Source organism: Plasmodium yoelii (genome assembly GCF_900002385.2).
Source record: "Plasmodium yoelii strain 17X genome assembly, chromosome: 11".
NCBI classification, from domain to species: Eukaryota; Apicomplexa; class Aconoidasida; order Haemosporida; family Plasmodiidae; genus Plasmodium; species Plasmodium yoelii.
Window position 1 is genome coordinate 539340 of NC_036183.2, and position 27725 is coordinate 567064.

General features: G+C 21.0%; 5 protein-coding genes and 1 non-coding gene across 6 annotated transcripts; 3 read left to right on the forward strand and 3 right to left on the reverse strand.

The window, feature by feature from the left end:
• Positions 1-121: 121 nt before the first annotated feature.
• PY17X_1110800 (conserved protein, unknown function) lies at positions 122-6022 on the reverse strand (the record flags this gene model as incomplete). Its single annotated transcript, XM_719189.2, has 1 exon — positions 122-6022. One exon carries the CDS (start codon positions 6020-6022, stop codon positions 122-124), a length of 5901 nt encoding a protein of 1966 aa, XP_724282.2.
• Positions 6023-11529: 5507 nt separating this feature from the next.
• Positions 11530-13827, forward strand: PY17X_1110900 (uncharacterized protein; the record flags this gene model as incomplete). Its single annotated transcript, XM_719028.1, has 1 exon — positions 11530-13827. The coding sequence occupies one exon, from the start codon at positions 11530-11532 to the stop codon at positions 13825-13827; it is 2298 nt and encodes a 765-aa protein (XP_724121.1).
• Positions 13828-14620: 793 nt separating this feature from the next.
• PY17X_1111000 (stripes inner membrane complex protein, putative) lies at positions 14621-15586 on the reverse strand (the record flags this gene model as incomplete). Its single annotated transcript, XM_022956459.1, has 3 exons — positions 14621-15072; positions 15183-15288; positions 15407-15586. The coding sequence occupies 3 exons, from the start codon at positions 15584-15586 to the stop codon at positions 14621-14623; spliced, it is 738 nt and encodes a 245-aa protein (XP_022812364.1).
• A 2039-nt stretch (positions 15587-17625) lies between these two features.
• Positions 17626-18969, forward strand: PY17X_1111100 (PDCD2 domain-containing protein, putative; the record flags this gene model as incomplete). Its single annotated transcript, XM_720568.1, has 1 exon — positions 17626-18969. One exon carries the CDS (start codon positions 17626-17628, stop codon positions 18967-18969), a length of 1344 nt encoding a protein of 447 aa, XP_725661.1.
• A 478-nt stretch (positions 18970-19447) lies between these two features.
• PY17X_1111200 (eukaryotic DNA topoisomerase I) lies at positions 19448-22108 on the reverse strand (the record flags this gene model as incomplete). Its single annotated transcript, XM_720567.1, has 1 exon — positions 19448-22108. One exon carries the CDS (start codon positions 22106-22108, stop codon positions 19448-19450), a length of 2661 nt encoding a protein of 886 aa, XP_725660.1.
• Positions 22109-23724: 1616 nt separating this feature from the next.
• On the forward strand, positions 23725-23804 carry PY17X_1111300. The gene has a single exon. It is a non-coding gene; the product is annotated as a tRNA-Leu (tRNA).
• Positions 23805-27725: the final 3921 nt, after the last annotated feature.

The window sequence follows — 27725 nt, forward strand, 5'->3', positions numbered from 1 at the left end:
CGGTTTTTTTTTTTCTAATTATCGAATGAAATATATTTGTGTCAATCCATTTAAAAGTACAAATTGTATTTCTTAATTAATAATATGATTTTGATTGTGTCTTATATTTTTTTAATGCATATTATCGTTGATTCGCATTTTGCTGAAATTTAAAAAGCGGGATAAATTTTTCATAAATCTTTGGCTTTAAATTTGCATATGATTTTCCATGGTTATAAAGCCATGTGTCATAATCCATATATATTTTTTCTAATAATTGTTCTATTAATTTTTTTGCTAATATATAATGATCATATTTTTGACAAGATACACATAAATGTAGTGATTCATTTGCTTCTTTTTTTTCTTCTCCTTCTAAATATCCAGACCCTCGACCTCTTAATCTTAATTTACAATCAGTACCTACACATATTTTTTTCATGTTAGTTCCTTTTAATCCTATTATTCTTTTGGCTATATCAAAACCGTTAAATGGGTCAATTTGTACTTCATATTTTGCTGTGTATTTTTTAATTACAAGAAAATTGTCTGATAACATTGAATCTTTAGATAAATAATTATTTTTAGCATTATTGTTATTATTATTATTGTTATTGTTATTATTATTATTATTATTATTATTATTATTCTTATTATTGAAATTATTTGTTTTATCTCCAAAATACCTATTGTTCCCTCCTTTAGAAAACTTATCTTTATCATCATGCATCATTATTCCTTTATTTTCTTTTCTAATAATATTATCTCGTCCGACATTATTATTGTTGTTAGTAATATATGGGGGTTTATATCTTGGAGATGGTTGTTGTTTATCCATATTTTTCCCGTTATTCGCATTTGTGCATATGGAATTGGGTTTCTTCATATTAAATTTGATTTTATCATAATTTTTATATATATCCATCATGGCATTATTAATACAATTTTCGTCAGAGTTATTTGTTTTGTATTTCATAGTGTTATTATTATTGTTATCATTTATTTTTGAATTAGATATATAATTAGAAAAATTTCCATATGATTTCAAATTGAGATGCATATTATGTGAATCAATTATAGATTCATCAGATATGCATCTAGTAGATGTACTTTTACCACAATGGTTATAATCTATTATTTTTAAAGGATTAATAATAGCATTATTATTACCACTATTATTATTGTTGTGAGAAATGAGATTCATGTTTTCGCTACTTCCATTTATTAAATTTATATTATTATTAGAATTACAATCAGTGATACCATTTCGATTATTAGATGCATTGTCTTTAATTAGCCATTCATTATTATTGATCATATTTGTTTCTTCCATTATATTTCTTATAGAATTGTTATACTTATTTTTATTTTTTTCTATGTTCATTGTATTTTGATAATTATTAAAATGTAGTGACGATGTGTAATTGTTATTATTGTTGTTGCTATTATTATTATTATTGCTAGTAGTAGTAGTAGTAGTGTAACTATATATACTTTTTAGTTTTGCCTCATTATATATATTATTTTCCACATCCTTGCACATGCAATTTTTAATGTCAAAATTGTTACTATCATGCATATGAATGCAATCAGTTGGGGCTTTTAAATATGTAGTATTTATTTTATTAACAGTTTGACCTCTTTTTATATTTCCGATTTTATTTCTCTCAATAATATTATAATTATTTCCATTCAAATTAAGATTATTTGGGTTCAAATTATTTCGAGTACCAATGTAATTACCATTCCCTTTACCCAACCATCTCATCATGTTATTGTCACTATTATAATTTCTATATCTTGGGCTATTTGATATAATACTACCATTTTCGCTTAGATAATTACAATTTCTCATATTATAATGAACACTTCCCTCATTTATATTTAAATTGTCATTAATATTTTCATCATCAGTTCTATTATTACCATTACGATTAATATTATTATAATTACGATCATTATTAAAAATTTGTGTATTGGTAATATCATTGGTATTTCCATTAGAGCAATTATTATGATCCGCCTTATTATCAATAATTTTGTTTACATCGTTTCGTTCCATTATTCTACTATTGCATCTATTGACAGAATTTTTGTTATTTGAGTTATTGTTTGGCAATATGCACATCAAAATGTTATCAGCTATTGCAGAATTCATGCGATTAGAAATTTCAATTTTTTCCGTAGTATTTTCTCTTTTATTATTAATAAGAAATTGTGTCATTTTATCATCTATGATGTTTCTCAAATATGTTTGCTTATTATTTTTATTTGAGACATCTCCAAAATAATTGTTAATATTTGCAGCCCCACTAGATACAGTAGAAACATTATTATCAGGACTGTTTGCAATGTTATTTAATTTGTCGGTGCCAAGCATTTTAATAATTTTTTCTTGATTAAAGCATATATTATTATTATTATTGTTAAGAGAAGACATAACAATATTTCCGTTGTTTATTCGATTATAATTGTTATAAGTGGTCAAATTTGCATCCATATTATTTTGGTTGATATTTTGAAAATTATTAAACATTATATTATTTTCTCCAAAAGAAATGTTATTATTATTTCCGTTTTCATATGACATATTTTCGACTAAATTTTTATTTTGCATAATATTTTTTTTCATTGCAATATAGTCCTTATATTTTTCAAGCTGACTTTTAAATATATCATCCTTTTGAAATAAAATATCAGTATTTTCTAATTCGATTTTTGTATTATTAGATTTATTTTCATTATCTCGTAATAACACAGGATTTACAAAAGGAAAAGTTTTCTTTATTGAATTATTATTATTATTATCAGCATTCATGTCGTTAAAACAATTCATATTTTCCTTTATAGTATGATTGCAATTAATATTATTCCCACGATTATTATTACTACTACTATTATTATTATTATATTTATCGGTGTATCGTCTTTCATCAGATTTATTAATGTTTTTCATTGTATTATCATGTACATACATTTCTGAACCCTCATTGTTTATTGGGTATTCATATTTGTCCTCATCAAATGGTTCGCTTTTTCTTCCATTATCATTTAATAAAAATGAATTAATATTATTTATTTTGTTGGGAATATTGTTTTCTCTTATATTATTACTATTAATACAATTTCGGCTATTATTATTGAAACTATTAGCTTCACTGGTTCTATTTGCACACATAGATGCATTATTATTGTTGTAAGTTTTAAAGTTAGAATTATGATAACTAGAATTACCATTATTACCATTATTACCATTATTGCCATTATTGCCATTATTGCCATTATTGCCATTATTGCCATTATTGCCATTATTGACATTATTCCCATTAGTGTATGTATTTCCAGTGCTCCTTTCATTAACCATATTTTTGCTTCCTTTTCGATTGTCATAAATATTTTGATCTGTGATAATTTCATTCATTGTTGCCTGAATATTGTGATAATCAAATTGATCTCTTTTTTTCATGCATGAACTTATATCATCAAAATCAGACAAATTTATAGAACTATTATTATTATTGCTTTCATTAAACTCTTTCGTATTTCGAATACTTTCCATTTTTGTAGCCTCATTTGTATTGTTAATAATTTCATTTCTATGATCTTCAATAAAATTTTTGAGATCATTTCCACTACTGTGATGTGTCTCATTTATTTTTCTTCCACCCCAATTACAATTTACAATATCAACCATATTTTTTTTTTCTGAATAAATATTTCTATTTAAATATCCATTTATAGATGTCCCATTTAATGTTGCTACATCTTTATTTTTTAAAAGTGAATTATCAATGTGTTCAAAATTGGTATGGTTATTATTATTATTATTATTTTTTTTATTTTGGGTGTCTTTCAAATAGCTATCATCTAAAAATTGTTTTATATATTTCATAAAAAATTCATTTTTTTCATGTTCACTTATCATATTATTATCACTCAAGTTTATATTTGACTTATTTCCCGTATCTCCTATATAATTCATTATATAATTTTTTTCATTTATATTGCTATATTTTTGAGTACTATAAAGAATATCTTTTCTGTAATTCCCTTCACATGTATCACTGAAATTAGTAGCATCGCTGTTTGCAACATTGTTTTGATTTCGATTGTTATTGTTGTTAATATCGTTGCTAATATTATTACTAATGCTGTTAATACCATTCGAAATAGTAGCATTATTATTTCCAAGACAATCAACATCGCAATTTAAAATGTCACGATTCGAAAAAATGCTAAAATTGTCATCAATAATATCATCACCCAAGTTTTCATAACCAATAGCATCTGCATCTATATTTTTTTTATCTAATAAAATTGGTTTCACAGAAACATTACATTTATTAATATTATTACTACCATTTGCACTAACATTAGTAGTTCCGCTATTACTATCATTGTCATTTTTTACATTAGTTCGTTTATAATATAAATTTCCAATATTATTTTTTATATTATCAATATCATCTTTACTAAAATAGTTATTACATTCATTATCAAAATCAAAATATGGATTATCTAATGTATTTTTATTATAGATAAAATTTTGTTTAGTTTGAAAATCTTTTGTATTTATATTATTATGTATTGTGTTATTTAATGACAATTCAGAACAATTTATTTCATTAAAATTGTTATCTTTATTTTCTTTTATTATATCCTTTGACATATTATCTATCTCTTTATTTTTGTTACTATTATTACTTAATATGGTAGTATCATCATTTTCTAAAAATGACAATATTTTATCTTTATCACTTAAATTTACATAATTATTATTTATATCGGTTCTTATTTTATGGACACTTTCGTTTGATTTAACATGATCATCTAGTGTATGAGAATTACTATTGTTATCTATGTAATCTCTTACATTTTTCTCATTATTATTATTGTTTATTTCATTAATATTCATTTTTTTATTCGAGTTAACATAATTATCTAATTCAGATTGTTTCTGTTCTTTAATATTATTGAAACCATAATTTAAATATTCCTCGAGCATTTTACTAGATATATTATTTTCATTTCGAGGGCTTCTCAAATATTTTTCCATTTCATTAAATATGGAATTGTTAGTGATTTTATCATTTTGAGAATTTTGATTATCTTCCTTATTAACAATATCACAAGACGATATGTTGTTATTTCCAACGCTAATTATATCTGCGTTATTATTTCCAACGCTAACTATATCTACGTTGTTATTTCCATATTTGTAATTTTGAAATGCATATGCATAATCATTCATATATTCATCTTTTGAATTATTTATATTTAAATTTTTTGCATTGAGGCAGCTAATAATTGTATCGTTATCATTGTTATTATTATTGGGGTCTATATTAGAATCGTTGAAATTTTTTTTATTATTTGGGCATTCATCTAAATAATCCAAAAGAGAGACACCGCTTATTTTAAAAGAGTCAAACTCAGCATTTATCTCATCATCTTTAGCATATAATTTTTGAGGAAAACATAAAAAATGATTAGAATTATTAAATTCTTGAATTTGGTTTAAATCATTAGAAGAAGATGATAGTATATTATCAGATGATCTGTCTTTAACAGTTTCTAATAGTTTGCTATCCTTATTATTATAATTATTAATTAAATTATTCATATTGTTTTCATCATTTTCATAAATAAATAAATTATTTTCTCTATCTTCCCGTTTTTCAAATTTGATGTTATTATTTGATATATTATGATTTCCTTGTTCAATATTTAAATTTGAAAATTCCTCATAAATATTATTGCTATCCGTTCCTTGATGTGAATGATTGTTAATAGTTGTTTGTGTTAAAGGTTTTAAATTAGAATATTTTTTATTCATTAATTCTTTATCTGAAATGTTAGAATAATTTGCATCATGATCATTATGTGCCATGTTATAATTTTTTTTGTCATTTTTATTAAAGACATTATCTTTATTATTATAATTATTTATTTTTTCTGTTTGTAAATTTCTTATGCTTGTATTACACCTCTGTATGCTCTCTGATTCCTTGATATTGTTCATTTTTACAATATCTTTTAACATAAAAATTGCTTAATAATTTTTAAAAATAATGTTATACAAATTTATGTGTATAAAAAATTGAGAATGTATGTTTATATAGAAATATTATTTTCATAAATTGTTTTTTTTTCTTTTGTCTTTTTAATATCGCAATTTTTTTATTAACTTTTTATCTCCTGTTTTTGATGATTTTTTGGTTCTATTCCTTTATTGTCTTAATTACGTATTTTAAATTTTATATTTCTTAATTACTTAAATACATACAGAAAAAAAAATTATGTGTATTTTAAAATTATTTTGGAATTTTGAAAAAATATGTAACACAATTTAATTATATCAGAATATATCTATATTAAATTCATAAAAGAATGCAATCAAAATATATACATACATATATATATATATATATATATATATATATATATATATATATATATATATATATATATATATATATTTATTTATTTATTTATTTATTTATTTATTTACGGTTAAATAGAGAAATTTATATTTTTCATTTTTTAATTTGAGTAAATTTACCCAATGAGGTATATATATTTTAAATGTATTTATATATATACATATATATATTTTTTTTTCAATATATACTTCAGTTTATAAATATATTGAGCTCACACATTTTTTAAATCAGTATATAATATTATTTCTTTCTATTTTTCAAACGTCTTTAATTAAGCATTTTTAATAATTTCTCTTGTTTAAAATGAAATAACACACATATGTATATGCACAAAGATTCAATTCTATGTAGTATCAATACATACATATCTTATTCATACACATAAACATATACATGTATTAATAATAAGTTATATAAAAATAATTTAACAATATCATTAAATAATAATGTATATAGCTTAAAAAAACAAACAAAAAATTATATATACATATATATATATATATATATATATTACAAAAGAATATTCTACAATAAAAATGATTGCCTTTTAAATCATAAACAATAATTGTTTATGAACTATTACATGGAGGTAATATTTATAAGTAGATATATTTGAATGAATATTTATTTTTTATTATACACTATTATTCCTACTATATACGTATGTATAATATATATATATGTATATGTTCATAATTATTAATATCTCCAAAATATTCCACCCCTCTACTACATTAGTAAAATTTTAAAAAAAATTCTTAAAGTCTTATTTTTCTTACGTGTAATTATGTCATTGTAAATATCCATTCCTTTACAAATAATTACAGCATTAAGTTTTTTAATAAATTTAATTTTTCCGTTTTTTATTAATGGAAAAAAAATACATAAATGTGTATGTATATATCATATATATATATATACTATTATTATAATAACATATTATAAATATGCTTTTCTATTAGCATATAATGGAATAAAAATACATAATTATTATAGACAAATATAAAGTATATTCTCATCAAGCATACATGCATATATGTGAGATAATAATGTAACAACATACATATATATATATATATATACATGTACAATAGCTTTAAATATATAAATTTTATAATAATAAAGACATTTTTTAAAAATATTTATAATTTATTAATAAATTACGTCTATTTTTATTGGGCTTTTACTATTCAAGTAAAATATAATACATAAATAAATATTCAAAATGTAATTAAGCATTATAAATTTTTACATTTCATAAAAAATAGTTGACATAAAAATTTGCTTCTGATAGTATAAATTAATTTAAATTTCACTTAAAAACATGTATATAATATAAAAATGAACCAGCAGTTATGTGAATATAGAAAACATGAATGAATATGTTTTACACTAGTTACATAAAACATATACACAATAATTTAAATTTAATTGCAATAACATTTTTCTGTATAATTATTGTTATATTTTTCATCCTTATATATAATTGAAAAAATGTGAAAATTATATATATGCATATATATATATATATATATATATATATATAAGTGTGCTTGTTTATAAGAATAAGCATAAATACATTTTATTCCTTACACACACACATGAATATAGTATATATTTACACATAAATGTAATGAAAACATATAAAATGTGTATTGTTTGGGGTTTGGGTTATTATCTTTCGCAATTCTTAAAGAAATAAAATTACAAGAAAATATAAAAACTATGCATTTAAATACAATATAAATGTAATACACATAAAATATTAATATAATTGTATTCAAGTGTATTGGCTTAATATCACCAATGAATATATTATTCCCTCATAAAAAAAAATGGAAAAGTTTATTAAAAGATGGAAAATAATAAATTATGCTTATAATAAACACGATTTTTAAAGATTGAAAAATAAAACTATCTATGAATATGCAATTATATATACATAAATGATATATGAACACAATTAAAGGATTTCAAAATATTTTTTAAAAAATTATCACACCTTATTAAATTCATAAAAAAAAAAATTAAATTATTTAAATAATATTCAATTATAATATAAGATTGAAAAACAAAAAGGTGAAAAAAATGAATAAGCCAAAAAAATATATAAATAAATCTTTATTATTCATAAAAATGAATTTCTGATGAAATATGCATTTCATTTATGTCTATACATTTATATGAAATTATATTTAAAAACAATTAGTATACAAAAAACATATCCTTATAAGTAGCAATATATTCATATATGTAAAAAATCAGTTCTCTTATACATTTAAGTAATTTTAATTTTTAAATGAAAAAATGGGCTCGTCAGAATCATGTTCTTATCTCTCAAATTCATTGCTTTCAAAATCGTATTGTTAATACCTTATCTTTTTTTTTTTTTTTTTCACTTATTTAAGTATTAACCCTTAAACTCATGACCAAAATATAATTAAAAAATAGTAAAAAAAAAAGAAAAAAAAAGAAAAAAAAAAAAAAAAAAAAAAAAAAAAAAAAAAGCGGATAATGATAATCAATATATATAAGATGCATCAATATTGATCAAACATAAATTTATATATTTGCTTAAATTATAAGCATATACGTGTGCAAATGAATTTTAAAAAATATTTATTTTTCTTGAACAATAAGTGCAAAATATCAAAGAAAAATGATAAACATATTTTTAGTATATTTAGTTTACATATGTAATAAATTAAACTAAAAATATATTAAAGAAAAGAGGATCCCTAAAAATTAATGAAAAGCATCAAATATTGCATGTCTTCTTATTATATTTTTTTAATTTAATAAAAAATATTTATATAAGAAGAAAAAAAGAGCAAAAATTATATAAATGTGTATACACTCATAATAAGTATGCAATGTGTTTACTATAAATTATTTGTGACTATATTTATTTATCATTGTTTTATATGAGCATCATATATATATAATTATATATATAAATATATAATATTTTTTTTTATACCCAAATTATTAACACACTAATGTACACTCTTTCGTTTTTTTTGCATGTATAATTCACGAATAAAAATTAAAATCATATTATTCATAATTTAATATGATGCATATTTGGCCAACGATAATAAGCTAAAATTATTTACACAGTGTCATAAAAAAAAAATTAAGCACAAAAATAAAATTAATAATTTACACATTCTAAATGGAGCTTTTTAAGTATATTTGTAATAAATATATAAGAGAAATAATAAAGCTATATTATATATGTATATTGCATTACATATTTTATTCTTTAGGTATCATACTTTCATATCACATTTTTTATTATATATTTAAAAGATTTTATGTTTAAAAGTATACTAATCGAAATACACAATTTCTTCGTAGTAGCTCATTATTATTATTTTCAATGAGGATAAATAATGAGTTATTTTTAAATGACCAAATTTATTTATGTTACACTATGCGTTTAATTTATAAAGGAATACAACTCGTTATTCCCTTTTTACGTAGAAAAAATCGTGATTGTTATATTTATTTATACATATGTATTTTACTTGAAATATTGATATTTAAGCCGAAAATTTCCACTTATAATACTAATTTTGCCTTTTATTTTTACACATTTTACTATATTTAGAAAAAATAATTTAAAATTTCGTTTAACCTTAAATATAATTATCCTTTATATTGGCTACCTTTTATTATAATTATTTTTTTCATATTATACCATAATGTAAGTGTATAATAATTTTTTTTTTTTTAATTTATACCTTATGGCCATTTCATCCCAAAAAATATTCAAACTTTATACTTTACATTTATATAAATATATAAGCATGTAATATATATCTTTATATTTTGTGTATGTAAACTACTTATGTTACCAAATTATTGTTGCGTATATGTCAACAAAATATTTTGTTTTGTGAATAATTTATGTACTATGAAGTTCAAACATTTATCATTATCATATCATCATTATCGTCATTACCATCGTCATTACCATCGCCATTACCATCATCATTACCATCATCATTAATTTATGGTAGTTTCTACTAACATTATATAATAATTCACATTTTTCTTTGCGTTATTTATAGTAAGTGGAAACATCACACACAACTGGATCATTTGTTCCAAATATAAATAGCAAAGTTTAGTATTATAAAATAGGCAAAATATTACTACTATGAAAACATAAATAATTTTATCTGTTCTTGCGAAGTAATATTGATAAGGGGTATATACATATGTGGATCGAGATTGAATACATATATGTCATTTAAACAGGATAACCATGTATAACACAAAAAAATATGATAATATATTTTTCTATCACGGAAAATGTTTATTTTGATTTACAGATGATCCATGAATAATGCAATAATGTTTTATTTAAGCAAAAATAATATAATAACCAATATTATAAATTGTTTGTATGTGATTGTTCTTATTTATTTGTAAATGCTATAAAATATGTAGTCTAATTATTCATACATTCTTTTAATTACAAATGGTAAAATAATTTATTAATAATACTTTATACATGCGTCAGCATATATATAATTATTATAACAATAAAAAAAAAAATGATAATTATTTTTTATAAGGGTAAAGGTTTATAGTTTCATTGTTAAATACGAGTTAATGAGCTTAGATAAGTAGATATAATATATATCATAAAATGTATATATAAAATTAAGATTATCATTTTTTTCATTTATTTCTATATATTAATGAGAGTATTATACTTTTAATTTTACTTCGGGGGAAAAAATATATACTTTTGAAAAAAAAAATTGGGAAAATGCCCTTTTTTCTTCAACGTTCTGTATTTTTATTTATTTTATATATTTCGCATCCAAATTATATGTTATATATGAACAAACTCTATTGAATTTCGCCACTTGCGTAAATAATATTTTTTCCGATTTGGGGGGTTGAATTTGGCAAAAAAAAATAATAATAATAACAAATACGTATATAACATTTAGGTAAATAACTAAAATATATATATATGTACGCATTTGTTTATATATTCACTTGCTTAATATTAAGATAAATGAGCATGGTCAAAATATCGTGCATCCTTGTGGTTAGTATTTAGTTTATGTAAAATAAAACAAATACCATGAGTTTTATGCAATTTTTAAAAAAAAAGGATCAAGACGAAAAAGGTGGTGAACAGGGTAAAGAAACTGATAAAAATGGAAAAAAAGAAAATAATAAAAAAGATGGAAATATCACAGATGGTGAATCAAGTGATGGAAGTTATGGACCATGTCCTTTAGAAGAAACTGGAAATGAAAAAGATAAAAAAAATAATAAAAAGGATGAAAATGTCACAGATGGTGAATCAAGTGATGGAAGTTATGGACCATGCCCTTTAGAAGAAACTGGGAATGAAAAAGATAAAGAAATTGACCAAGAAGATAGTGACACAAATGACAAACAACATGAAATAAAAGATTCATCTGAATATACAAAAGATAAAGCAAATGTGGTATCAAATAAAAGAAAAGTTAAAGAAAAAAAAAAAAGTCACAAAAAAGTGAGAATAAATAATGATATATATTTAAAAAATATTCCAACAAATAAACATTATGAAGTAAGTTATATGCACACAGATGTTGTAACTCATGTTCTTGTGAGTAATAAAAAAAAATATATAATAACAGGAAGTTGTAATGGAGTTATAAAATTTTGGTATAAAAATGTAGGATCTATTGAATTTGTAAAACATTTTAAAGTTCATTCCGATGAAATTATATACTTATTCATGTCAGAGGACGAAGAATTTTTAGGAAGTTTATCAAAAGATAAAACTTATAAGCAATTTGATATTAGTAGTTTTGACATGAATATAATAATAAATTTAAATTTTTTGCCTAAAACGGGAGAATTTGTTTATTCTCCATTTTTTTCAACATCTGTAAAAGTAGCCATATCATCAAGTGAAAAACCGTGCATCTATATTTATAAACCTTTAGAAAGCGATACATATATACATGCAATAGACTTAAGTTCTAACATTATTGAAATAATAAAATATAACAAAGTATACAATTTATGTATATTAAGTGATAATAAAGGAATTATTGATATAGTAGATGCTACTAATTTTAAATTTCCAAATAAAAATAATAATAATCCTATGATAAATAACAGTGACACAGAAAATAATAATAATGATTTGGATATATTAACTTCTATAGATACAAGATATAATAAAGCTAAAAAACTTGGCTTCTCCTATAAAAGTGAAACAGATTTATACGAATTATGTAAATATAAAACTTATGCACTATGTATAAATATAAGTTCAGATGGAGAATTTATGGTGGTTTTTTCAGAAAATTATTTTATACGTATATATAAATTTAAAACCATGAAATTATATAGAGTTTATGATGAAAGTACAGAAATGTATTTAACTGCACAAAATGATCCATTAAAAAAAAATTTACATATAGATAGTTTAGATTTTGGAAAAAGACTTTTTATAGAAAAAGAAATAAAAAAACATATAAAAAATCAGAATATGAAATTAGATATGGTTATATTCGATGAATCTAATCAATATATAATATATACAACTTTTATTGGTATAAAAGTTGTCAATTTTATTACTAATCAATTATGTTATATAATCGGAAAAAATGAAACAAATTTAAGATATTTATCTCTTTCCTTATATCAAAAAATAATACCTGCTAATAAAATTAAAACAAATGTTCATGAGTCTTTATATATTAATGAAAAAAATATATCTGATTGTGCTTTATTTTGTACTGTATACAAAAAAGCTAGATTTTATATTTTTACTAAAAAAATAATAAATGAACATGAATTAGATGAAAGAGATATATATAATGAGCAACCAAACAAAAATGAATTGAGTTCATTATTATCAACAAAATCTATAGAAAACATTGAAAAAAATAACAATACAAAAACACCGAAAAGTGCTATTATTTATACAACAATGGGGGAAATACATATCAGTTTTTTTTACAAAGAGTGTAAAAAAACTGTTCTAAATTTTGCAACTCATTCAACAAATGGATATTATAATAATTGTATTTTTCATAGAGTTATTAAGCATTTTATGATTCAAACTGGAGATCCAGGGGGAGATGGAACAGGAGGCGAAAGTATTTGGGGAAGTGAATTTGAAGACGAATTTTTTGATCATCTTAATCACTCAAAACCCTTTATGGTATCTATGGCAAATTGTGGCCCTAATACCAATGGATCACAATTTTTCATAACAACTGTTCCTTGTCCTTGGTTAGATTTTAAGCACACTGTTTTTGGAAAGGTAACACAAGGAACGAAAGTTGTTTTAGATATAGAAAAAGTCCGTACTGATAAAAGGGATAAGCCTTTAGATGAAATTAAAATTTTAAACATAAAAATTAATCACTAATAGCTAGTCGTTAGTCCTTATTAGTTTTTTTTTTGAAAATGCATCATTTATGATACATAACATTTGCACAATGGGTGATTGTATATATGTAACAGTGCGCGATGTATATATATATATGTATTTTTTTCTTTTTTTTTGAGTATGGTAATTTATAATATTATTTTTTGATAAATTACACCTTCAAAATAGTTAATTTATTAATCCAACAACCATTTTTAATACATTATTTTTTGTTAAGTAAACTTTGTATAAATATATCACAAATGTCTTTATAATTATATTTGATTTAATACAGTTCACAAAAAAAATTATCTTTTTATAATTTCCGCTTTTTTTCATATATTTTAAAAATGTTTAAGATCATTAATTTGGTGCATGTCTATTCTTTGTGCAAGCAAAATATATAATAGCAATTAGTTTCTATATATGATGCAGTCTGACACGCACTATCCAAATGATTGGAATTTTTATTCACTATTAAATGCAGAGGTGAAAGAAAAGCGCAATTGTTACACCTTTTAATAACACCATCATTATCACTTATTCAAAAGAAAATAATTTTTAATATAAATCAACATATTAACAAATGAAAAATAAAACATAATAAAATAAAATACTTTGATTAATTATATGAAAATTATACATATCAAAATATCAATGATTAAAAATTTTAATCAATACATACATGTAATACGCTATTACAATTAAAACATTTTAACAAAATTAAAAATATAGTGTGTTTTTACCAAATAATATATACATATATCAAATCATTAGATAAGCATAATTATTTTCATCTTTTGAAAATAATAGGTGCGTGAAATCTTTTATCGACATTTGTATAATTACTTGTTCTATTAGAAACTTGAATCGGTGAAGACATATGAGGAATAGTTGGTAATATTATAGGATTTATTCTTTTGGGAATCATAATGGGATTAAGTAAATGGGGTGCACTTATAAATCTTTGACTTATCGATTTTATTAATGAATCTCTTTCTTCTTTGAAGTTTTTAACCCTAGTAGTAATATCGTTAAAGGTTTGCTGTAATCGAACTTTATGCCCTGGTAGCCATCGAGTGTTGTTAAATTTTTCTACATCATCAAGGGAATTTGTAGATAATGTACATAATGTTTCTATAGTATCAAATCCTGCATTGATAAAATGAACAGATATATCTACTGGTAATTTTTGATATTTAAAAAAGTCCACAACTAATATTCTTTCTTTTTCTAAATCAGGGTCTATATTAAGGAAAAGCACATATGTATATATATTTATGAATATTTTTCAACAAAACATAATTAAAAATTACTATTGCATTTATCGAATTAAATTAGTGAAAAATATATACCTCCATTCCATACAGCTTCAAAACCACGCAAATGTTCTGGGTAATGTTTACATAGAAAGTCAACAATAAAATGTATTACATCACTTGGCTTATTTTCATCAATTTCCTGTAAAAACGTGAATATGTATCCATATATATATTTTTTGTAATTTATCATTTCATTTTTTATTTTATTTCACATTTTACATACAAAAAATATATTTCAAAAGGTTATATATTTTTACTTGAGCTATTCTTGCTAATAGCTGCTGAACGCTAGATCTATTATTATAAGCATCTTTAGAAATCATTTTATTTGAAACTAAGCCACCCTTTCGGTTTGATGACGATCCATCTTCAGTTTTTAATTGGATATCCGATTTATTCGATATACTTTCATGTGATTCACTCATAAATTTTGGCATTTTCTATAATTTATATATGTGCGTGTGTGTATATATATATTCAAAAAGGAATGCTGTGCGCAAATAATTTTTTTATATATATAAAATAAAGAAATTTAGATAGGTTAATGGCATTTTATCTACTTAAAATACTTTATTGTAAATATTTTGTAATTTTTTTTTGTCATTTATCTGTCTATCTATTATTTTTTTCCTTTATATTTATTTATATTTATTTATTTAAAATATATAAAGGAAATGTATACATATAAAAGGAAACAAAAATTAAATAAATAAAAACAAATATAGCTTATATATTTAAACTATTGTCATGTTCATTCAGTACGTTTAATGATATTGTTTTTAAAGTGTAATATTAATATATTTTCCCCTTTGCATATTTTATATATATGTATATTTTTTTAATATCGATAATTTACTACAATTTCTACTTTTTCGACATTAAATACAACTATTATAGACAATTTTGTTTTTTTGATATGTGCATATATATTTATATAAATTTTAAATATTATTATAAATTTTTTTTTACAAATGTATCACTATAACAATTTTAAGCAATATTTTTATGTGAAATTGCTATTATATATAATTAACCATTTGAACTGTATAACTATATTTAAGTCTTATATTATTATTTTTTTTTATTAACGTTCATAAATTGAAAATACAAAATAACATTTTTTATGAAATGTTAATGCAAAAAAAAAATTATAATTGTCTATTTATAGCTGTTTTATAAACATAATTTTTCAAAATAATAAGCAAAGAATTGTTATTCATGATAAAAAAAACTATTTTTAACAATAAATTTGGAATTATAAAAAGTTTATATTATACAAATAGTAAAATAATATGATTTGGTACCTTAATTTTGTTCTCATTGAATTTTAAATCTATACAACTTCACACAACAAGCTATTTAAAAAAAAAAAAAAAATAGCTAAAAATCTTAAACATTTTTTCCATCCATACATACATTAAAAGAGGGTGATGAGTAAAAATTTTTGTCTTATGAACAAATAAGGTTTTTCTTATGACAATATAATAGAATAACAATAGCATATTTTTTTGTAAACATTTTTATAATCGAATTTCATTTCTCCCATTTTATTTTCATATATGCAATTTTTTCATAATTAAAATATATAACTTGCATTTTTTCTTTTTATAATAAAAATTTTATTTAAAAAAAAATAGAAATATATAGCAATGACAAAACAACGAAGTGGATATATAAACACAATTTAAGCAAAAATGTATACCCCTATTATCATTTAAAATGTTTAAGAATTGTTATTTTTCCATAGCACCAATAACTAATTAGTAGGATTAATCAGTTATCATTTTCTAGGGTTTATTTATTATATTTGAGAATAAAAATTACATTTATTTTACAAAAAAATATAAATTTGAATTTTGTATAAGTTAAATTATTATTAACTATAAGAAATAAATATTCATAATATGAATTACTAATAAAAAATATGCTATATATTATTGGTCAATTTGTTATATAACATATTTAATATTCTATATTTGGTCATTTTTGAAGGAATTCTATGTTTCATTAATATTTCTGAATAGAAAAAATATATTAATAGTTGCAATATACATATAGTGGATTTAACCAATCTGGATCTATTATAGTGAAATGTTTTCTATATATATTGAAAGTATATAAATATTAAACTGCTAAACAATAAAAATATAAGATAACAAAAACAAACAACGCACATTATTTAAGTTTCGGATAACAATTATAATATTGTATCTTAAAAAACAATTAATTCATCAAATGTAGACGATATTAAACTATGAAGATATTCACTTTTTTGTCATTTTACAAAAAACAATAGACTTTTATCAAAATCATTTTATATGCATATTATACCTTTTTTGAGTTGAACTTTTTAATAATATTGCATTTTCGTTATCAATTAAACGTTATATATATTATAATAATAATAACAAATAATTGGACTATTAAAGTATTGGTAATACTAATAAAGTTGTAAAGAAGAACAAATATAACAATAATGTATATTGGAGTGCTATCAGATGAATTTGATAATAATTTTGACTTGAAAAATGATTCTAAATTTGGAGGGGATCCTGTATGGTTATGTGGAACAAATTCAACAGTTTTTAATTTGAAATGTTCCACATGTAAGAAAAATTTGACATTTTTATTCCAATTATCAACCCCCTATGACATATACATAAGAATATTGTATATTTTCTGCTGCATGAATAGTGCTAAATGCAATATGAATAAGAATAATTGGGTATGTATTAAAGGAAAGAAAAAAATATGTGAAAACTTAGAAAATTTTGAAATAAGAGAATCTCCCACAAACAATTCTAATATATTGGAATTAAACAATCAAAAAAATGGTGAAAAAAATGATATGAGTATATATCCTATGACTTATAATAATAATAGTAGTAAAGAAAATGTGGGTTCCAAACCAACTAATTCATCTAATGAAAATATTAAAAGGGAAGATTCAAGTATACATATTATTAATTCTCAATCTGAAAAATTAATAGATTGGAATACTTTATTTTCAAAAAATGCAAAAAGTCAAAATACAAATGGATCATTACTTAGTAGTTGCATAAATGAAAGCTTAAATTATGCAAACGAAAAAATAAAAAATGATAATAACATATCTTATAGTAATAAGAATGCATCCAAAAACTATAATAACAAATACAAATCAGTAAACAAAAATCATCAGATAAATAATAAACAAAACGAATTAAATCAAATAAATAACCAAACTGAACTTAATAATATAACTTTAAATGATGTTGATGTGAATAATGTTAATTTGCCATGTTATTATATTTCTTTAATTGAAGATGATGAAGAATATGGAAAAGATTATTTATATGAAAAAGCTAACAAAATGTATCAATCTTATGAAAAAAATATTAATACAATTAATGAAGACGAAGAATTGAATGATAATGACAATATGGATAATGGAAGTGATAAAGACAATGTAGAACTTTTTGAAAATGATTTGAATGGGTATGTTAAATTTTATTCATATCTAAGTAAAAATTATAATCAAATATTAAGATATTCATACAAAGGAAAATTTTTATATATATACAAATATACAAAGAATCAGTTAAAAGGGAAAAACATGATTTGTTCACATTGTAAAAGTAAATTAGTATTTGAATTACAACTGTTCTCTACTTTTGTGTATCAAATAGAAAAAATATTAGAAAAAACATCGAATAATATTTTAAAAAAATTATTAAATAATTTTAATGTAGGAAATGTCATTATATTTACTTGTGAAAAGGATTGTGTTGCAATTGACAATATGTATTCATATGAACATATTGAATTTGAAATTTTCTAGATATAGAACATGGGAAATTATTTATTTGTATTATATTTTTTAAATCTGCATACGCAACATATATAGTTTGAACACTCAAACAATTTAATGATATTGTTTTCAGTTATTTTAAATTATTTTATTATTTATTTTTTATCTATTTTTTTGTTTTTTATTAAAGTTTGATAATATAAACATATGCAATGCTCAACATAAAAAACTATATTTATACAAAAAAATGTCAAAATTATAACTTTAAAAAATAAAAGATCAAAAATGAGTTCAATAAGCTTGCACATATTATATATATAATACATGCACATTCGTATAAATGTGTTGATCTTGTTTAGCATATATGCATATAACAAATTTTATGTGCAGTTTTTATAAACTTAAAAAAAACTTTATGCAAATTTTGTGTAATGAGAAATATTTCGTTATTTCATGGATCGCTCATTCCTTTGAAAGTATTATTTTATAATTATTTATTTTTACCATTTTAAAAACGAAAATTTTTAGTGACAAACATTGCCCAAGGAAACTTAAGTCTTAGACTTCTGTTAAATATTTTTTCTATTGGTATTTCGAATTGCTTACAAAATGCAACAGTTATTCTTGGATCCATGTAATTAATTTTTGAAGTTCCTAATGCTATTGTTTTATTATCATCTCTTACTTTCATTTGATTTTCTAGTAATTCTACCTTTTTAATAAGGGCGATTAGTTTTTTTTTACATGATTCTTCTTTCATGTTTTCTTTGACTTTATTTGGTCGTAAGGATCCATCTAATGTGACAACCTTTGAAACAAAAGTAAATTCCTTTTCATTATTATTTTTTTTTAAATATTGTAAATATTTTTTATACTCTTGCATATCTTCATTATAAATTTCAATTTGTTTTTTTATTTTAGACATGGTTGTATCATGTTGTTTTGGAATACTTCTTTGATGGTTACAAAGAATAGCAACTTCTCTATTAGCATTGTTAAAAAAGTTAATAAGATCATTAACATTGGATACATCTACTTCTATTGGCGAATTTTTATTATCCTCATTTTCTTTTTTCATCAAATTTTCATTACTAGATGTATTCTCATTTTCCTTTTTTTCAATTTTTTCATTATTTGGTGCATCGTTATAATCACTTAACACATTTGATGATGATGTTGCATTTTCTAATTTAATTTTTTTTGGTTTTCGTATATCAATATCACAAGATAATAAAGAATCATCATTTTTTCCTTTTATTTCTTTTAATCTTCTTAATTGTTGATCTAAAGTAATTGAAGCATTGTATGTACGAAAAACTTTTGCTGATAATGTTGGCATTATCTCTTTTAAATATTCATTTAATTTTGAGCAAGTTATTTGATCAAATACTCCTTCATCTTTATTTTTATTTTTACAAAATATGATCATATTAATATATGCTTGCTTATCAATTTTTACAGTATTGAAATATCTGATACTATCTTTACCTAAAAAGTCTAATGTTATGTAACAATCATCTTCTAAAATATCTTCTAAATTTTTAGGTAACGGTATCTTGCTTATTTTATTATCATTTTCATCATTTGTATTTTCATTTTTTATAATTACATTATGAGAAAAGCTAACATGCTCTACTCTCAAACTGCAACAACCTACTGTATCTGCTTCTTCATCAATATCTTTTTCTCCTCCTACTCTTAAAGCTAAAAAGTCGATTAAATAAACAGCTGTGCCTAATTGTTTATTAACAATGTTTTTATTCTTCATTTTATTTTGATAATCTTTTCGAATTTTATGTACGCATGATTTTAACTTTCTGGCATTTTCATATTTTAAAAAATCTTTATACCCTTTAAATTTTGATTGAGCTGATAAAAATGTGTATTTTATTTGATCATTAATACTATCTTTGTAATAAGCTAACCATGTAACTTTGTTATCATGATATATATCTCCCCAATTGTGTCCACACATATCATCATAGAGTCTCGGGGCAGGTGCATCTTTACTTATATTAATTACAACGTCTTCTGGAAAAATTCTTTTTTTTAATAATCCTTGTTTTGGATGCTCTCCTCTACCTCTAAATAAACCAGGTGGTTCTGCTTTGTTACTTGAAATTTTTTCACGAATCCAATCAACTAATGCAAATGTATATGGCAATTCTTTTTCCATTCGAATTTTTTTTTCTTCTTCTTTTTCTTCTTTTGTTTTATTTAATCGCTCTTCTCTTAATTTAATTAAATGCTCTTTAATTGTCATAAAATCAATAAATTTAAAATTTGATATATCTCCGTTCTTTATCTTATTTTCATTTTCTCGTCTTATAATATTATCCTTCTCTAAATTATTTATAAATGTTTTAAAAAAATTTAATATAAACTTGTCTTTTGTACAATAATCAGTTCCTATTACACTACACCAATATGTAGCTAATTCCTCTGCTTTAGGATTTAATTCTATTTTAATACTTTTATAAAAAATGGGAATATTGTGTTGTACATATGGAGGAGAAAATATAATACCTCTATGCTCTAAATAATTCCATTGTGTATCAGATTGATCATCTATTTTTTCCCACCATCTATTTATTGGTTCGAAATTTTCTTCGGATTTTTTAGGTATCTTTTTTGGTTTCTTAACCGTTTCTTTTTTTACTTTATTTGCTATTTTTTTTTCCTCTTTAACTCGCGATGATTTTTCACCTGATTCCTTTTTTGTCTTTACAGATTCTTTTAAATGTTTTAATGTCTTTTTTCCTTCACTGGTAGTATTATTTGAATTTAAATTATCATTATCAGCACTAATACTTTTTTGTTTTTTTTTTATTTTACACACATTTAAATTTTCTTCATTTTTCCTTTTTGTATTTAACTTCGATCCAACACGCCGAATAGTACTGCATTTTTCCTTTGCGCTTGACTTACTATTATTCGTTATAACATTTTCTTTATTTGGTATACAAGTTGTATTATCATTTATTTGGGTATCATTTATTTTGGAATCATTTATTTTGGAATCATTTATTTTGGTATCATTTATTTTGGCATCATTTATTTGGGTATCATTTAATTTAGTAGAATACACATTTTTTTTAATGTTATCAATTAATATATCGTCATCGGATGTGCTATCATCGCCTCTATAATTATTTTCTACTATGCTCATTTTACATCCGACAAAAAAAGTTAAAGTGTGCAAATATGTATAAAGTTAACTAAAATCCTTAAAAAAATATAGTTTATAAAGTTTTCAACTTTAGTACATATAATCTGTAAAAGAAAATTATATATATAATTTAATCTTCATACCCAAATGTTTACAAATACAAAATCAAATATAATATCACAAAGATATTATGTTTATATGATACAAAATATATTTTATGTACAATTTTCTGCACTCAAATAAAAAATAATCACAACAAATTAAAATGTTAATTCATAATAAGTCCCAAATATATTTAACATACCAAAATAACATGATGAAAATTCAAAGCTAAATTCAAGTTATTATAAATTTATTGTTTTTTTTTTTATTTTTTTTATTTTTTGTATTATATTTATTTTTTTTACATTTCTTCTTACCCTCGATTTAATATATTTTTATATGTAACAAAAAAATATTATGCATGTTTTATATTTTTTCACAAAGATGAAAGAAATATATTTTTATTGTGTGTATTTAAAAAAAACACAGCATAAAGAAAATTAAAAAAATGAGAAAAAAATGTGTAAATTAAGCATTCTTCTCTTTTCATATTTTTAAGGAAAAATTATTATGTTCACACAATTTACTATTATATAATTAGCATCAAACAATGCGTCAATGAACTATAAACCATAATACAATAAAGTATGGTTATATTATATATATTTATTTATCGTTAAACTAATTAAAAAAATTATATTAAACATAAAAAGGAAAAATATAAAATTAAAATGGCCAAAAACATGCAATAACATAACGTGTATTATGTATAAACATATTTAAATGTCTAATTTAATATATATCGAAAGATGTATATAATGTATTAGACATATGTATAAAAAATATATAATATAATATTTGATTTTAATGTTAAAATTTGTTTACACTAATTATTTTATACTCTTTCGTAATGTATGCTATTTCATTATTTCTCCATAATTTTTCTTGATATCCATATTATGTATAATATAAAAATTAGGATATTCTTTGCTTAAATTTCAATATTGAAGTGAATAGACGATGATCTGCCTTTTTACAAATCAATAAAATTTATATTTCAATGAAATATTATATAGCTTTAAACCATTTGTTTTTTTAATTTGTTATTATACACAAATTCACTTAATTGAAGTTTTAAAAGTTTAAGGAAATCTTCTTTTCATTGTGTACCTATATAGAATCTATAATACATTAAGGTAGACTGGGAAAATATTTTTTCGTTAAATTAATTTCACAAAAGAAAAATTTATCCTCTTAAAATATAGCGAACATTTAGATTTATTTTTCTTAATTTTACTATATAACCTATGAATATTAGGAATTAATATTTCCAAAAAATATTTAAATTCAATATGAATTTAAAATTTATTAATTCTATAAATGCTATATAAAAAGGCTATATATGCATCAAAGATAAAAATTATTTTTTTCGTGACAGCAATAAAATCGGATATTTTTTCATATGTATTGTATTTAACACTAAATTAAAAATGTGAATAAAAAAATGTTAAGTATTATGTTATTTTATAATAGGTTTATAAAATATAATTTTATTATGAATAAATAATGGTTATGTCAGGATGGCCGAGTGGTCTAAGGCGCAGCGTTTAGGCCGCTGTCCGTAAGGGCGTGGGTTCGAACCCCACTCCTGACAAATAAAATAAATTTTATATATATGAATTTTGTTATATTTTAAAATATATATTGGATATAATTAATATAAAATTTATGGTATTATTTATTGTAATATTATATAGTTTATAGTTAATTTATATTTACAATTTTAGTAATCAGCATATCATTCTGTATTATAAATGATAGTAATACTGTTTTTTAATAACTATCAATGTGATATTATAATGTAAATTTAAATGTTTTGATAAGTATAAAAATTGTAATTAAAAAAATTATTTTGTATTTTAACTTTTAATAAAAAAAGTGTAAAGGAGTATGTTAGATGGATATAATAAGATTTATACCAAATTAAAAAATATATGCAAGTCAAACACATCACCCAGTATTATGTCTATAGAAATTATTTCATTTAAAGGTCTGATTAAAAATCTAATTGTATATATAATTATTGAACAAGGTACCATCCCCATAATTGTATAACGAATTATAGAAGTTATAAATAATATTGACATTTGCATAGTAATCGATCATAAACAAACAATAATTATATATTTTGGTATTATGTATACTTTCACTTTTTAAGATACATGTTTCATTCAAAATAACAATAATTTTAATAATTAATGAATCTGTGATTCAACACAATTAAAAGTGAAATGATAAGGAAGATGTTATATACAATACATATTTCAGCACAATTATGTTGTTCTTGGTGTTATTTTTATAAAATAATAAAATGCTTTCTAAAGTATGTATATCCAGCATATGTAGAGAAAATTGAATGCAAAACATAACGATCGATCTAAACAAATACAATTTTCCTCTAATTCGAAGAATTATATAAATTAAAAAAATGTAATAATGCATTTCAATATGTAAACATCTATATTAAGAGTATATAGAGAGCATTGTATATGTATTCAATAAAATTACACTCGCTTCAGAAAATTTATGTTCAACATATAAAAAGTTCACAATTTGCAATAACCGTTTAAATGGTTTTATTTATATATACTTATATAATCATTGCATATAATGAATACTATTAGAAATTAATATTTGCTTAATGCTGTCATTTGTCTTATTTGTTCATAAAAATACATGCATGTTACATAATACAGAAAATCATGTTTTTAAGGTGTATAACAATTAAATAAATCTTATTATGAAATGAACAATACATGATATGCAAATATCTCTTTTCAAACGTTCACATTTTGGGATTTTTTAATATATTTTCTCAATATCATTGTCTTTGTATAAAATCAAATGAAAGAGATATATATGTATTATAAAGATAAAACAATAATATTTTATTGAGGTATAAAACATATATATATTTTCTTCAAATGTAAATAAGATCAACTAGTGCCAAATAAAACCATAAAAAAGGTTTAAGCAAAAAAACATATATCTATATTTTCTCACAAATAATGACAAAGCAATGTGGGTGAATTAACAAACTTTAAATGTATTTAACACTCTTTTGTAATATATATATATGTACAGTCGCTTCTTTGAGAATTACTACCTTATTTATTTATTTATCTTTAAATATATATATTTTTTTTTTAAATGGTAACCTAAGAGTATTAATAGCATGATAAACATTATTTGAATAATAAATATGTCAATCTAAAATTATGTAAAATGTCCTAAATTACTATTCTATATATTTATAATATATTATGGTTCTAATAAACGATATAAATTGGTTAAATTTCAATGAAATGAGAATGTTTCATTTTTTTAACTTCGGAAATATTTTTTATTATGAATAAAAGTATACATTTATTGTCTAATTATTTAATATATCACATAGATTTGTTTATGCTTCAGTCAAAAAATATTATATTGTGGATATTCGCCAACGTAAAGTACGAATCTATATTGCATAAAATAAAGCACATATATGTGTCTATAAATAATAACATTTATTGTTCATTATTAAAAAGAAAAAATACAATATTATTTGTTGATTTTTGCTCTTTTTTTCTTAAATTTCAAATATAAACAAGTAATGCTCATTATAGCTTGGAAGTGTTTCATAATAAAATAGTTTTAAGGAATCTTTATTTCATTCAGTTTTTCTAAAATTTTTTGTGTATGATGATATTTTCATGGTTGATAATATGAAATGCCCATTAAATTTTTATACATGGATAATTTTTATAGAACTATCAAAAATAAATTTATGCCACATATCTTTGGAAATATTAAAATATATCAAATGAATATAATAGTTTCCTTTTATAATAATGTATTAGTGACTAGGATCAATCATAATTTAAAAAATACATGGTTTATACCTTTAATCATTTGATTTCACAAATATATTCATCTTAATGTTTATATAATTCTTTTAATTATTATAATAAAATATGTGCATAGATTTTTTCAGAGATCGATAAATTTATAAAATGTCTGTAAAAATGGTATTTGATTTGATCTCCATATTAAATGAGTTTCTATTTTCAATAATAAACCATATATTTACTGTTAAGTATAAGATATCTATGACAATGTGTTTTGTTAATGATACAATTTCATTATAAGACATTCATGCATAAGAATAGTGCTAAAGGAATTGGTTCAATTATTGTATTTATTATTAAAAATGTTACAACATACGTATCTACTCCATATACTACATCTAAGATCCTCAGAAAAAAAACATTCAAAAAATTATTATAAGACCATTTATCTTAATAAAGGTCCTCGGAGTTATATATGTTTAAAATGACATATTGTTTTATTGTGACATTTATAAAAATGATTTTTATTTGTATATATATAATTTGTTTATCCACTAATGCTCCAATGATATTTTTATTTTATAAGGATAAGCTGATAAATATTTTAGCACAATTTATAGCCACAAATCAATTATGCTAATATAATAGTAAATACAATGGTATATGATCAAAAATTATTCATTAAAATTGAAAGTTTTGTAGAGACATTAAAATGCATATATATCTATAGATGTAGTGGATATTTCATTTCCAAAGAATATGATTAGAATTTGAATTTATGTAAACCGAAAATATATACCAGTTATAACTTCAAAATTTTTTTAAATAATTTAATCTTATGTTGTTTTATCTACTAATATGAGAAAAATTGTAGTAAAAAAAATGATATTGATTATGAGAAAATATAAACTTTTAGATACTAATATAAAATGAAACTTTCTATATTATTTCTATAAAAAAATGTAAAATATCACTTATATATATTAATTTGTCACAAAATTATAATGTATACTAAAATAAAAAACCAATGAGAATAAATATATAATATAAAACAATTTTATTAAACTCATAAAAAATTATATACTAGACAATAAATTAATGTGTGTAAAATAAATATAATAATTATTAAATTAAATAATTATATTTAAAATTAAATATTTAAAAAATAAATTAATGTTATTATAAGATAATTAAAATAAATAATATATAATTAATTAAAAATAAATATTATATAATATAATTAATTTAAAATAATTAAAATAAACAATATATAATTAATTAAAGTAAATAATATATATAATTAAAGTAAATAATATATAATTAATTAAAATAAATATTATATAATTAAATAAAATTACATATTATATATACACAATTAATTTAAAATAATTAAAATAAACAATATATAATTAATTAAAGTAAATAATATATAATTAATTAAAATAAATATTATATAATTAAAGTAAATAATATATAATTAATTAAAATAAATATTATATAATTAATTAAATTAAATATTATAATACATAATTGAAAATAAATATTATATATATTTATATAATTAATAAAATAATAATATATTTATAATAATTAATTAAAATTAAATATTATATTTATAATTAATAAAATAATAATACATTTATAATAATTAATTAAAATAATAATATATTTATAATAAAATATAT